The 15,687-nt window shown below is 35.2% G+C and overlaps 1 protein-coding gene across 8 annotated transcripts in view; it reads right to left on the bottom strand.

Annotated features, from left to right (window-relative positions):
• Nucleotides 1–15,687, bottom strand: part of MAP4K3 (mitogen-activated protein kinase kinase kinase kinase 3) — a 194,685-nt gene that overhangs the window by 16,704 nt on the left and 162,294 nt on the right. For all 8 annotated transcript variants that reach the window (XR_007129855.1, XM_047743775.1, XM_047743773.1 and 5 more), the window contains 9 exons: nt 15,584–15,626; nt 14,091–14,250; nt 13,114–13,226; nt 10,852–10,893; nt 8,959–9,043; nt 7,506–7,585; nt 4,549–4,609; nt 4,349–4,466; nt 87–145 (listed from right to left, as the gene is read on the bottom strand). Coding sequence is in view for 7 of the 8 variants with exons in the window: in XM_047743775.1 (XP_047599731.1) it covers nt 87–145; nt 4,349–4,466; nt 4,549–4,609; nt 7,506–7,585; nt 8,959–9,043; nt 10,852–10,893; nt 13,114–13,226; nt 14,091–14,250; nt 15,584–15,626 (761 nt within the window). In the remaining variant the exon portion in view is untranslated. The remainder of the gene's footprint in view (nt 1–86; nt 146–4,348; nt 4,467–4,548; nt 4,610–7,505; nt 7,586–8,958; nt 9,044–10,851; nt 10,894–13,113; nt 13,227–14,090; nt 14,251–15,583; nt 15,627–15,687) is intronic.

A 15,687-nucleotide genomic window follows, 5' to 3' on the forward strand; every position in this document is an offset into this window, starting at 1 on the left:
TACTAGATTTAAAAACGAGCCTCACACTGTTTTCTTATCTATTCTGCAAAGCAGGAGAGCTACATGTTATGTAACAGTTTACTTACCAACACAACATTTCTGACACCACTTGGTTTCAGGGATTTTTGCTGATACAGCAAATTTCCTAAATGTAAATGAAAATGAATATATAACACATGTAGGTGAAGTTAGTATATGATAATGGTATCATTACAGATCAGTGCAGAAAGGATGAGTTGTTAAATCTACTAGGTCATCTATTAAAAATAAGAATACATTTGCTCTGTTTCTCATCCCTGCTCCAACCAACTCCAAGTAGATTAAGGATTCATTAAAGTATGGAAAAATAAGACTATAAAATATTTAGATTTAGAAGAACAGACCTTGGGATTTCTTTAAAAAAATGCAAAAAGGACAAATTAAACAGGAAAATATTAATAAACTTTGATACTTTTTCCTGGATGGATCCCTACCACCACAAACTATAGGTGGCAATTTGTTGAATGAATTTGTTGAATATAAACTTTGGTTTACCAAAAGAAACCACCAAGAAAGTAAAAAGATAAGCCATAAACTGAGGAAATATATTTTTAGCACATATAATAAGCTGAAGCTATGTAAAATGTCTTACCACTAAAACAATTTTTAAGAACTTTTTTTTAGACATTTTTATTTCTCTACTCAGGAAGAATGGGATACAGATTTTCTGGCAAAGGTCCTTTAGGGGTTCTGCAAATATCTGATTCAAACTTAGTATGTAAAAATCCATTTAAAATTATTTTTTAAAACTAAAATTAAAAAAGTACACATAAACTCAAATGTCTTTTATAATGAAAGTTGATAAAACAGACTGTTAGTGCAAGGTTGTGCAAATGTCAAATTATACTTCCCCATTTCTGTACACATATTTAAACTTCTTTTACAATTGTAAATGTGCCACAGATTAGATGTCATTGTTCTGCATGTCTTTAAAACAAAACAAAACTGTGCTTTGCTGGTAATAAAAGAGTAAAGCATGCATGTGATGCTCAATACCATTCCAAACAAGCTCAGAATAATCTGCTGGGTGTTCCTGTCCCCGTACAATTAGCAGCTGAGTAATAACCAAGCGTATAATGCTGAGGTATTGTAACTTTAGCTTTTAATATGTTTTATATGCTGATGTTTATATTTATAAAAATCTTTAATAACTATTGCTAACATTTACAAATAAGACCTTATTGTTTGCCACGAATTTCACATGTTCTGTGTCAGTCCCTCTGATAATGGCACAAGATAGGTCACAGCACAGAAATCTGAGGGTTAGATTTAATAATTTCCTCAAGGTCATACAGTTAGCAATTCTAGGAAGAAAGAATTCTAATCTAGTGTCTTAAGTCTAACTGTCGTGTTCATAGTGATTCAACTTCAAAAAAAGAAATCTACTTCTCTTTTATAATTCTGGATCAGTTTCACTAAAAAGTATTCTGAGCTTGCAAGAGAAGTTGTTAAAATGTTACCACTTGTAAGTACATTATCTGTGTGAATTAGAATTTTGTTAATATTATGGGACCTAAACAATGACAAATTCATCAGATACTGTGGCACTAAATGACAATGATGATCTAGAATACCTTGATTTCAAATTTTGGGTTAAAGCACCTATTGTTCCCGTCAACTACATTAATATTGGGAAGAGTTTTATGTTCCAATTCATGCATTACATTAATATTTATAAAAATACCCTTTACATACAGTGAAATTTCATATAGCTTAAAACAAAAATTCCCCATACCTTTAAATTAAGTAAACTGCTTGAACCAAAGTGCTTTTTAGGGTTTAAAAAAAATCTGAATCAAGGTCTTGATAGATTTCCACTGCAACAAACTTAATGCTCCCGGTCCATACTTAGGAAATTGTCCCCTGGGTCCCCAGGTTACTTAACGGGTTAAGTTACTGAATCTGTCAAAACCCAGGAGGATTAACTGACTGCAAGGTTCTGAAAGACTGTAAAGAATACTACGCAGTCAATACAAGATCAACTACTAAGTACAACTGAGGGTTAACAATAATGAAACTACTCAGACTAGCTGTGAACAGCACACTGAAATATTATCAAAATTTTATAATTTTCTCCAGTGATCTATATAGACTTACCTTACTTTTAAGTCATGATTTTACAATAAGGCAGTAAAATTTATTTACCAGCACCCAGCTAACTAGAATCCGAAGTGAACCAACATTCTCGGTCTATTTATTGTAAGCTATTTTAGGTTACATTACAGACATTGTTCAAATTACCATGCCCAACAATGACGACAACAAATCTGCTTAGTAAGAGATCTTACTAAGATCTCTGGCACTACTAGGTGCCAGAAACCATGGCAAATACTATACATACATAATTTATCATTTTAAAAACAACTTTACAAAATAGGTATACTGGTTCCATTTTACAGATAAGAGGTTGTATAATTTATTCAAGGTCCCAAACCTACTAAGTGAACAAGGCAGGATTTATCAAGTCTAACTAGATCCCAAAGACTACTCTTTACTAAAGCAGCTTTACAGTACCAGACAGTGAGTACCTAGATTTATAATGAGAACCACAGGACATTACAAGATGCTCAAAGGAAGTTTAATTTGTGTTCACTTTACAGTAGAAGAGCTGGTACTAATACACACACAAAATTTTATCATGCAAAAGAAGTTCTCAGATTTCCAGCCAGTAAATGAGAGAAATGAGAGTAGATTTTACAACAACTGACTTCTTGATAACAAAACTGGAGAAAGTGAGAAGGACACACTGCTGAGTGTTACTAACACTGAAGACTGACTATCACAAAGTTACGTGATGTAACAGCCCAGATCTAAAGTACTCTTAGAGGTAGTATCTTCTTCTACAGAAATTCCTTAAAGGAAGAGGTAATACATCATTCAATTCTGTCTCATGTGTATACTAGGAAACTTTCTGCACATCTGATATATTCAGTAAAATATGAAAAATTGAACACAGCTACAAATAAGCTCAAATAAGCTCCAAATGTCTCTATTCTGACAAAATGATATAAAAATAAGTGAATACATTAAAATTTATGTGCTTTATACTCCTTGGAGGGCTCTTGTACCTCACATATATTTTTATTTTTTTAGAGATTTCATTTATTTGACAGAGAGAGAGCATGAGCAGGGGGAGCGGCAGAGGGAGAGGGAGAAGCAGGCTCTCCAGTGATTAGGGACCCTATGCAGGACTCGATCCCAGGACCCTGGGATCATGACCTGAGCTGAAGGCAGACACTTAACGACTGAGCCACCCAGGTGCCTTCCTTACATATACTTTAAAAGCTTGGTGGTCGGTTTCCATGGCCAGAGGAATTTAGGATTACCAAGTTAGAAACTAGATGGAGATGTGCTATATAAGAAGACAGAAAATCAACAGCACCAAGTGGCAGCTGGGAAAAAAAGAGGGACAAACACTATCTGAAGAAAGAAACTCCCTGACCCCATTCTTGGGGCTGGTAATAGCTAACTCCAGTTGTAGATATTATAATGTAAGTATCATAAATCAAGTCCAGAGTTGCAACTCTGAGTCATCATGATAAGATCCAGTTATACTCAATGTAATCTTTTAAGAAGACACTAAAGCAAGAAGTATAATTTTTAAATGATTTTCATCAAAAAGGTTAAGTTTAAAGTCTTTTGCATAATGGGGCAAATTTTAACTCTACTGTAAACTCAGCAATTGAGAACAACAGCTTTTCAAGGTACTTGAAAGCCAAGGGTGTAGATTAGTTGCTCTACAACTGAGATGGTAAAGGAAGAATGGCTACAGTACAATGTTTTCTTAAAATACAATTTATACTAGACTCCAAAGACCTTTTGGTCAACAAATGAGGCACAACACGATAATAACCAAAGGAAGAGAGAGCAAAATGAAATATTCCTGAAAGTAGAAAAGCAAAACCCCTCAGTTCCTAAGTAATTATTTTCTAATGTGAAAACCTTGATTTAATAAATCATTTTGATTTTTTTTCATTTTGATTTTCTAAGTTTAGAAATTGTACTTTGAAGAAAATCCACTTTATTCAAATTAACATAGTATGTCAAAAGCACTGTATGAGATGGAAAATTACTAGCAAATCATAGAAAAAAATTAGTTTTAACCTTGTAAAAAACACTAATCAGTTTTAAAATTCTAGAGGTGCTTCCAGTTCTTGTGAAAATATATTACCTCTCACAGTTTTTTCATTACAAATGATTTCTACTAACCCAAACTGAGTGCTTTTTTCAATTTCTGTAGTATAACTGTTATTTAGAATTAATTAACATACTACCCCTAAGGATAATACATAAGTAAATGTACAGTTACCTTGGCAGTATCCTGTCAGGGAGTTTGTGTGCTGGAATAGCCACAGGTAACTTCTGCATTTGTCTTGCATAATCAAAAAGCCCCGGTAAATTATGGGAATAAAGCTGAGAAGCTTTACCTGTAAAGAAAAATAACCATGATAATAAAAGCTAGTAACATAAATAGGAATAATTTTAAGATATGTAAAAACTAAGACTTACCAGATATTGATAGTAAGCAATTGTTCATTACGTATAACCATGTACACCTTCGGGGGAATAGCTGGTTTAAAAAAAAAAAAAGTGCAAAGTTTACAAAAGATAACAGATAAAATAATAACATAAATATGTACATAATTAACTATGTAACCTGTCTTATCAATGGGCTAGTCTTAAAAAAGAAATTTATTTTTGGGGCGCCTGGGTGGCTCAGTGGGTTAAGCCTCTGCCTTCAGCTCAGGTCATGATCCCAGGGTCCTGGGATCGAGCCCCGCATTGGGCTCTCCGCAGAGCCTGCCTCCACCTCTCTCTCTGCCTGCCTTTCTGCCTACTTGTGATCTCTGTCTGTCAAATAAATAAATAAAATCTTTAAAAAAAAAAAAAAAAAAGAGAGGGGCGCCTGGGTGGTTCAGTGGGTTAAGGCGCTGCCTTCGGCTCAGGTCATGATCCCAGGTCCTGGGTTCGAGCCCCACATCGGGCTTTCTGCTCAGCAGGGAGCCTGCTTCCTCCTCTCTCTCTGCCTGCCTCTCTGCCTACTTGTGATTTCTCTCTGTCAAATAAATAAATAAAATCTTTAAAAAAAAAAAAAAAGAAATTTATTTTTAATAGACATTCATTTTAGAAGACATTTAAAACAAGATGATATTTATATGGGAGAAAAATAAGTAAATCAGCGATATAATTTCATTACCTAAGTCTCAAGATGATCTGATTAGTTCTAATCTCCCTTATGGTTAAGAACTATATAATCCCAAATGCAAAGGGAGAAAGGACGTTTCCAAATGTCTATTCCTTTATTTTGGTTCTGGGGTTAAATAATTCACTTTCCTGAGTACTTCTCTAGATACTTTCATATCTAGGCATATGGACATGCCCAGCTTCTCTAGCAGAAGAGACACAAAAAAGAATCATGGTGCAGTGGAACATAGGGTATCAAAACACCAGGTATGGAGGAAAAAAGGTTGAGGGCGCCCCTATAAGGTGATTTTTAAATCTTATTATATCCAAGAAAAGTATCACTACCTTTGAGTTATTTACTAATTATTACAATTAGTAATTGTAAGTACAATTATACAAGACCCTTTCCATTTTTCTCTAGTTCCTAATATTTTTCAGCCACCTCATTATATACCACTTCCATCCAGATTGTAAGATTTACAGTATATCATACAGTTTAGGATCTTGTTAGAAAATCTGATTAAAAAATGCTGCAATGAGGGGTGCCTGGGTGGCTCAGTGAGTTAAAGCCTCTGCCTTCGGCTGAGGTCATGATCCCAGGGTCCTGGGATCGAGCCCCCGAATTGGGTTCTCTGCTCAGCAGGGAGCCTGCTTCCTCCTCTCTCTCTCTGCCTGCCTCTCTGCCTACTTGTGATCTCTGTCTGTCAAATAAATAAATAAAATCTTTTAAAAAATGCTACAATGAGAAAAGATGGAAATGTTTGGTTATGAAGAAAATACCATTACTTACAGATTTTTTTCTCTCCATTGTATTTGTAATCAATTTATATTGATAATGGACAATCAGTTATACATCCCACAGGCACCCAAAACTCCGTGTGACCAAACTTCATGCACTATCATGCCCTTCAAACCTACTTCCCCTTCTGCACACGATACCCTGACAGGTGGTACTAGTCATTCACTAGCTAGAGACCTGGAGTCAACCTAGATTTTTCCTGAGCTTCCATATTGAAGAGGTCATTTAATATGCCAATTCCCGCTCTTTAGTCTTTCTCTAGGTCTGCTGTTTCTCCACAGGAGCCACACAGGTGGGGAAGGCATTGTGGTGAAGCAGTTAATGATACGGCCTCTGGAGCCAGCTGGCCTGGGTTCATATCCCACCCAATTCAGCTACTTAATAGTTGTGCGATCTCTGAAATTTACTAATCCCTTCCGTGCCTCAGATTTCTCAACAGAAATGTGATCCATGATGGTATCTATCTTTGAGAGTTGTTGTGAAGATTAAGTAAGTTAATTACATTAAAAACAGTATCTGGCAGGTGCCTGGGTGGCTCAGTTGGCTGAGCGTCTGACTCTTGGTTTCAGCTCAGGCCATGATCTCATGGGTCATGGGACTGAGCTCCACTAATCGGGGAGTCTGTTTGAGATTTTTTCCTTCTGCCCCTCCTCTCTCTCTCTCTTTTTTCTCTCTGGAATAAATAAATAAATCTTTTTTAAAAAATGTAAATATAGTATCTGGCGTCCAGTCAGTTTTATATAGGTATCGGCTACTAACACCATCATTACCATTGTGTAGGTTGTTTAGCTTTGCCGGCCCTTGGCTACTAAATACCAAAAGCTTCCCCCAGTCCCTGGGACACTAACCAATGTCCCCATACAATTCCAAACCCCTTTCTGTCCTCTCCACTTCTGCCCCGACTCAACACTTCTTCACCCTTTGACCAAAATCTCTCCTGCCATCTCTCATCACTCTGCAGATAGTTCTAAAATGCGGACCTGGTCATCAGCATGGTACACAAGCTCAGGGGTTTGGCAGCTGCCTTCCCCACCCACCTCCATCTACTGTTCCTATGCTGCAGTTATCCTATACTCCAGTCAGACTGTTCACAGCTCCCCGTCTTGCCATGCTGATTCACAACTCCACACCTTCCTATTTACCCCCATCTGTCTGGGAAGCTTCCGCTCATTGCCATGAATGGTCTCTTCTCACCTGCCCAGAGGAGAGGCTAGTGACTTGCACCTCTGTGGCCTCGACCTGTGCTCACTTCTAAGGTGACAGCAGAGTGTTGCAGTGACTGCCACATCTCTTTCTCTATTACATCATGAGGTCCTGCAGGGCAAGGACTAGTCCTGCGAATGTGTCCTCGGGACCTGACAAATACAATATGCTCTGTGAAGCTCTTATGGATACAAGAAGCAGAAAATCCTAGAATTGTAACTTATTTCTTGCCTACTATCTATATGTAACTTTAAAAAGGGGACAATACAAAATAACACACCTGTTCCATTGATGTTTCATGAAGTTCATTAAGATTCAAAGTATAAATCCCTTCTTCGGCACCAAATATCAAGTACTGATCTGAAATGACAAAGTAATTCACCGGTTTTGATATGTAAAATACTTTCAAAAAGGATTTATATAGAAATTAAGCAAATATGTATTAACATGAAGAAAGAATTATGTGATGGCTAAGCAGTAAATATAGTTTAATACAACTAAGTGGCTAAACACTCTACCTTAATGAGCTGAGCTATATGTAAATACCAGCCTCAAAGGAGATGATAAAGAGGTTCTGAAGCCTGGAATGCTAGGGTTCCTCACATATCAGAGGGTTCCTCACATATCAGGGGGTGCTGAAGACTGGCAGAGAATCTGTAGCTTCTTTACTACAATTCCTTTAAGAGAGCATCATGTACATTTGATGTACAGAATATAAATACAGAAGAACTGATACAAAATATTTTTGCAGATGAGCTACCATTATAAGCAGTGTCATCGAAACACCAGGATCTAAAAACAAAAACAAAAACCAAACCAAACAAAACCAAGCCCCAACAAACCAGGATCTGGCTACTGCCTATTCAAAAAGTTAACTAAAACTTGGCTACCTGCTAGGGTACTCCGTATCTGCTAGAACAGGGTAGTTTAGCCACAGTCCTGTCTGAGCTACTTTTGATAATAAAAACCAATAGGTCAAGAACTTCTCCACACTAAACTGAAGTAGGCTGAGAACAACTGAGAATGCCAAGAGCATTCCTATACTGCCCAGTATTTAGGATTAGAGCCGGCAGATTAAAGGCATAAGCTTTGTAGTCCGACCCTACAAATGAACAGGATTCCAAGTGCAGCTATATCCCAGACTGGTGACAAAACGATGAACCTCTCTTAATGTCATTCTCCCTATTTGGGAAATACAAGTTCCTCTACCTTGGATTTTTAAAAAAGATTTAGTAAGACGTGCAGGCACGTATTCGTGTAGATCTTACATACACAGATACTAAGATATATAGTGAGAGAATGCTGGTAGTCTTTTGTCAGTGACTAACGACAACGATTCTTACTATGACTCCCTTTAAGGTGGAGAGGCCCTCTAGAGTGTTCACTACACCCTGGACCCTTGGCAGTTAACTCCTTTAACAACAGCTATACCTAAAACAGAAAGATACTGAACGTGCAGCTACAGAAAAAAACTTCTCTGGAGGAAGTCAGGGTGGCATAGAGTGTATGGTTTCACTCTATTGATATGGGGACCACACAGTGAGATTTTAGTGTTGCAGGTCACTTCAAACACTGCTAATAACACGGAGAAACATATTTACCTTGAACAATTTTTAAAAATTATAACAAAAAAATTTTCAGAAGGGTATTCTGAACATGAAGAAAACTGAATGCTTTCATGGCCTCAGGTTAAAAAACAGTAAGAAAGATAACATAGAAACATATAGTACTACCTCTTGTGTCTGGGTTTATCCATGATGTTGCACAGTGAATTTTCAAGGGACATCCATTAAAAACCTTCGAAAAACATGCACCCATCTGGAAAAACAAAAAATAACCAAGTAATACAATATTCCCTGATAAGAAGGAAATCATAAATTCTACAAAGGTGAAAAGTTTCTTCTTTCATTTCATGACCTAAAATGTTCTTAATCATTAAACTTAACATTAAAACATGAAAGAAGTATAGCTGATTTCAAAATTCATATTGTGTACTTCAAAACATGGGTCTGTATCCCTTTAAAAAAAAAAAAAAGCAATGTGCTTCTTCTCCCTGGATGGTCAATAAAAAGCTTTATTTCTTTTTGTTAATATTTATCTAGCCCATTTACAAGTCTTTTATATAATAAGTACCTTATAAGGAAATATAGTATCATTCATTTGAACTTTTTTTGATCATTTGAATAAAATGTTAATTTTGAAACTGTTGTTCAGGTTCGAATAAATAAATACAAGAAAGCTTATTCATTTAATCACCTTTTCTACCAACAACTTGGGGGGCGGAAGAATACAAAAATATTTGATGAGAAGAGCACTGTGCATCATTTTATGGCTGGAATGTTTTCTTCACAAATATGGAGACAATACCCAGAGACAGAACGCATTACTATAGTTGATAAGGGATTAAAAATACTAACATGAAAAAATAAAATCATAAACTTTGAGATTTCCTTTTCCTCAAAGAAACCTACCAACCAATATTATTAAGATTTTAGTACCAAATAACAACAACCTGGCAATACCAGCAGGTGATAAAAGATCAATAAAAAATGTTCTTATGCTGTAGGGCAGAAATTGTTATCATTTAACTAGTTCATTATTCTTCAAGATAACTGCCAAACTTTCATATGTAGAGGTGCTGCCTAATTGCTAAAAATCCAAGTGACAAAATGAGGTGCCAAACAATGAATGAAACCAACCCCGCCCGTAAGCTAGTCTGGACAGCTGACAGGACCTGGCTTTCCAGTTACGAGCTCTTCCCTGTTAGCGGCACCTGACCTGACAGCTCTGCACTGTACCCAAACAGGCAATCACGCCCTGCTGTTTGAGGGTCTCTGCTGGATTTGGGAGCCCTTTACTCTCAAAACTTTTATTTTGTAAAATAAGGTACAAATATTTAGATCTTTATATAATTACAAAGTGGAGGGAGAAACTAAAAAGGCTAAAAAGGAGAGTCAAGAGGTTACAGACTAGAAAGGCAGCAGACACCTTCTAAATTAGTGTCATACTACATTTTAGGTTACAGGTTTGCAGTGGTGAAAGTGCAGTTCTATTTATACTGATGCACAATTACACAGAGCTAATAATTTAATTGAGCTAATATAATTTTATAATATAATAACATAATTTTAATACTAAGGCAGCAAAAAAAACCAACCAGGACAGAGTGGAACACAGGAGTATACCTAGGAAAAAATCCTGCAAACATTCTGGGGTCTCAGTTTTACTCATGGTCAAAACAGAGTTTGGGCCAGATGATCCTTTAATGTTTCTTCTAGTTTTAAACTTTTGTTTTTGACAACTGAAAAATGTGTCATGTCTACATTTTGTACTTCCTATTGTATCCATGTGCCTTTTCTACATTTCTTCAAAAATATCTACAAAGGAGATATTAACAAATTTTGGAATAAAGGAGTTTTAAAATGTATAATTTACCATAATTTTATTTTGTAAAGCTACTTTTCAGATGTAACAATATTTAAGTTAGCAATCTTACAAATTTTTTTTTTTAATTAATAAAGGAGATTCTTTCAAACAGGTAGAAAATCTAACCAAAGATACACAGCCAAGCAATTACCTTTCATTGTATTTAGCTTGAAAACAACCTATTTGATATTTATACTTACATGCACTTTAGGTGTTGGGGGTAGACCATTACTAATAGGCTTCTAGAAAAAGAATACATGCATGAATACACTTTTTGTTGCTGTTTGGTATAACAATACTGTATTTCAAACACATGTATCAAAATAAAATACATGAACCCTTTCCTTTTGTAAAACGAAACAATATAGGTAAGGCTGAAGTTCCCTATAACCCTTCTATAGTCCACTTACTCCTGGTACCTGCCCCCCCAAACTGATTTAGTGTGTACCCTCCCAAGCCTTTCTTCCAGATAACTATATGTACTCATGTATTTGTGTATATTTTCATACCTCTTTCGTGTGCATGTATGTATGTATATATGTGTGTGTGTGTGTATACATATATATATGTATATATATATTATTACCTTCAGAAAACACTTTTTGTTTTAGAACATAAATAGTCATGTACTGTTTTATCAACCTCTTCTTTGCCTTAATGTTGGGTCTTGGACAGATCTTCATATCAGTACACATAGATCTGGTTCATTTGTCTTAACTGTAGCACAGTATGAATATAACATACTTTATTTAGTTATTCTCTAATTATTACTGGATATTTAAGTTATTTTCCATTTTTTACTATAACAAAAATGCAGAAATGGTCACCCTTGCATGTACCTTACTATGCAATATGTGAATGATTTTTTTAGGGTACACTGTGAGAAGAGAAACTACTGGAACAAAAGGGCTGTACCTACATTCTGGCTGCCAAACTTTCTGAGTACTCATCTCATATCATACCCATCAGCAATGTAGGACAGCACTGGTTCCTTATGATCTCACAGACACTTAATGTTATCAAACTGATCAATAAAAATGTTTTCTCCTTAATTTGCATGGCTCTGATTGTCAGGAAGATTGAGAATATTTGAAAAACAGAATTGGCTATTTGTATATTCTCTTCTGTGAATTGTCTTTTCCCATTTTTTTTACTGAGTTATGTTTTTATTATCTATTTCTTGGGAGTTCTTTATGTAATCTAGATTTGAAATTTTTTTTCTAAAAAAAGACTTTACTTACTTTTCAGAGAGAGAGAGAGAGCGTGCGCGTGCGCATGTGCATAAGCAGGGGGAGTGTTAGGCAGAGGGAGAAGTAGGCTCCCCGCTAAGCAAGTAGCCTAATGTGGGGCTCAATCCCAAGACCTGGGGATCATGACCTGAGCTGAAGGCAGATACTTAACCGACTGAGCCAACCAGGCCCTTTAGATGCAAATACTTTATCTATTAAATACATTACACATGTCTTATCCTATATTTATTTATTTGACAGAGATCACAAGTAGGCAGAGAGGCAGGCAGAGAGAGAGGGAGAAGCAGGCTCCCCGCTGAGCAGAGAGCCTGATGCAGGGCTCAATCCCAGGACCCTAAGATCATGACCTGAGCTGAAGGCAGAGGCTAACCCACTGAGCCACCCAGGCACCCCTATCATGAAATATTTTTAAAAAAAAGTTTATCAGATACAGTACAAAAGCCTCTAGCAGTGTGCTTTCTACCTAAAATCACAGCTATATGCACATAAACATTTTAAATACACTATAAATATCTATAAAAACAAATATTAGTATACATGAAAACTTTTAAAAAAATACCATCTCATCTCATGATCTCATCTGCTGAATTGGGGATTTTAAGGATTTTTTTGTTGCTTTAAGTTCTATGATGACAGACATTTGTCATCTGATGATGAAGAGATTCTTTACAAATGTTAAAATATTTTTAATCCCCTGATAGAGAACACTTATTTATCTGTAACACAAATAGCTGTTAAGGTTAACTTCATCTTTCCTGAAGTGATATTTTATATCTACTAGAAAATAATTTTTCCTCCTTGTTAGGTATTTTCTTTGAGTAAGAGTAGTAATACCATGAATTATGTAATCTACAGTTAAAAATCTGTCCTGAGTAAGTCCTAGCTTCCCTCATCTGTCCATGTCCTACTTTCCATAACTTTTTGAGACTGAAAAAGGAACTTTGTGAGAATCAATCTCATCACCATGAAAATAGTCATCTGTATGCAGAAGGTCACATTTTATAATACACGATTATAACCAACTGGCCATCATTCAAGTTTGCCACAGCAAAGTTGCTTTTTTTTTTTAAAGATTTAAGCAACCCATTTTCATCATATTAAATACCATATTGTAAAATATGTAATTGCTAAAGTTTCATTAATTACAATAACAAAACTAACAACAATGAGAAAGAAAAAGAACAAGTAGAGGTTATAAATATAAATACCTACTGGTACATCTTTCTTTTCTTTCCTTGAAGGGTTTGTGCCTCTGTGTTCATTCTGTTGTTGATATAAAGAACCATCTCGTTCACCATTTAACTGGAAGGAGCTCACTCCATTTCCTTCAGTGAGATGTTTAAATATATTTAAAAAGGATTAATTTTCACGAAAACTTTTATTCAGAAAATTATCAACTAGGAAAGAAAAATCCGATCTCTCAGATGGTTTCTGTCTTCACTTGGGATCGCCCAATCAGAAATATTTAGTACTCAAAGAAGTCTGATACACATGTTCTGCTACTTGTATCTTTTTTTTCATACAAATTTAAAATCAGGTTATGTCTAAGCACTTGTATTTGTGTAAAAGACAAAGATATATATAACTACTTTCAGGAAAGGGGCAATTCACACTATGTTATCCAGGAAACTTTAGTAGTTCTTTTTTTAATTCCTTCTTTTTTTTTTTCGCTGCTTGTGCATAATGTGCAAGAATATAGTATTAAAACAGCATCTTCTGGTATTAATTTGGAGGCAAATACCTATCAAGAGTGACAATCATTTTTCTAAAAATGATTAAATGAAATAAAATGAAGAAGTTAGACAGAGTACCCTCCCTTCTTTTTCTAAAACACAAGTAAGCCTACAACCAAAACACACTTTCCTTGTTTGTTCAGAGTTGTTTCTTCTGCTGCCACGCTAAGATAAATGATGAATTTAACATTCACAATTCTCCAAGAGGGAAGAGGTTAGATAAGAAATGAGAAACAAGGACATCTGAATCCCAGAATGGGTCACAGGTAATCCTGCCATATAAACACTTCAAATCATGTGGCAAAAAGCAGAAAACATCTCTATGGTCATTGTCTTCCTTCTCCCCTCTCTCAAAGGAATTTCAAATACTCTTTTAAAAGAAAGATACCCTCCATTTTTTTCATGCAGTACTAAACCCTGGTAACGTGGTTATCTCACCCTCCCTACCCCCATTACCTAAAGCAATGGGCTTTTGTGGAGGTAATCTGGGTGGCGGTGGTCTTGGCGGAACTTGGGATGGTTTTGCTGGGCTCTCTGACGTGGGACATCTCTTGATAGTTCCTTGGTTATCATCCTCAGTAGAATGAGTTTCCTGTGGTATGAATATGGACTTAGGCTGAAATAATACAGAAAAGGAGACCAATGGTTAAACATGAAATTATTCATGTTTCATTCCAAAGGAAAAATATTAAACATTTTTTGAATTGTGTTTACTAGCTAAACTTCACGGTTATTCAACTACTTGATTCAGATTATCCTACATACATCCTTAAAATGTACAATAAGGTGTTTTCTCAGGCAGAAAAAAAAGCCCCCAATTCCTTCACAAGCTTTCCTACCTAGACTTGCTAAGTAAGAATATTCTATTTTTTCTGACCTTCAATTTAAATGATTCTCTTTTTAAATATTCAGGCTAATCAGATTTCAGTTCTTTATAAGGCTAAACTGTCTCTTTTAGATGACTATGGATTTTATGTTAATGTTTAATCTTTCAGACTGGGGCAGGAGAAGATACCGATTAAAATTTTTATCATACTGGAGAATACTAACAAGCAATATGGAATGGCTAAGAAACTTTCTGTGCAGACAATGAAAAAAACCTCTAGTCTGCTGACAGTTTGGAGATTTTATAAGTTTTTATAAATGTGTCCATTATTAGGAAGATTGCTCAGCACTTTTTGAAATTCTAATATAAAACTAAATAAGCAAATACTGTGTGAATTATGATTTTTTCAAAAGCATAAAATGAAAGCAAAATACAGTAATATATTAGTTGCCAAGACTGATCAGACTGCAACTTTCTTTTATAACCCCTGATTTCAAACCTTGGAATAGCTCATTTTATAAAGAGTTCAATTTTATAATTAAAATTTGCTCTGCATATAAACTCATGAATTTTTACTACCTATATCAACTCATTTTGTCTTAAAAAGAAAACTATCAGAGTAATTTTAGTATTTTGTTTTTTAACATTGTAACAAAAGGATTTTGTTGCTAAAAAATTTTTGAAAATTACTCTCCTATTTTGTACTTTTAATGTAAAAGTACCTTCTGACAGTTACATATCTATGATGATAAATCATTATCCTTTACCCATTCTCAAGAAATCAGTTACTAGTAGATCAGAGATTTTGGAGGAAAAAAATCTTACAAAAAAATGTGAGATTTCTAACCAGGTGAAATAATACTAACCTGTTAACTTAATCATTTTCATGTACAAATTTCTAGAACTTATTATTTAGAATAAACAGTAAGTGACAAGTTGGATAATTTAAAAAAGACAAAAATAATCACAGTCATCTGTATCCTGGTTAGTAACTTATTCATGATTTTTTTTGGTGGATCCCAAGTGAAAATAAGCTACAGAGGAAATATTAATCCAGTATTAAGGTGGCAGAACAATCACAACAAACACACACACATAATTCAAATTGAAAAACCTGCTTTACCTTTGGTGGCAAAGGAGGTGGAACTTTCGCTTTCATGGTTGAACTATAAAAACATGAGAGTTTAGAATCAGAATTGAATTAGTACTAAAATATAATTTTTCAAA

The sequence above is a fragment of the Lutra lutra genome, chromosome 9 (genome assembly GCF_902655055.1).
Source record: "Lutra lutra chromosome 9, mLutLut1.2, whole genome shotgun sequence".
Taxonomy (NCBI): domain Eukaryota; kingdom Metazoa; phylum Chordata; class Mammalia; order Carnivora; family Mustelidae; genus Lutra; species Lutra lutra.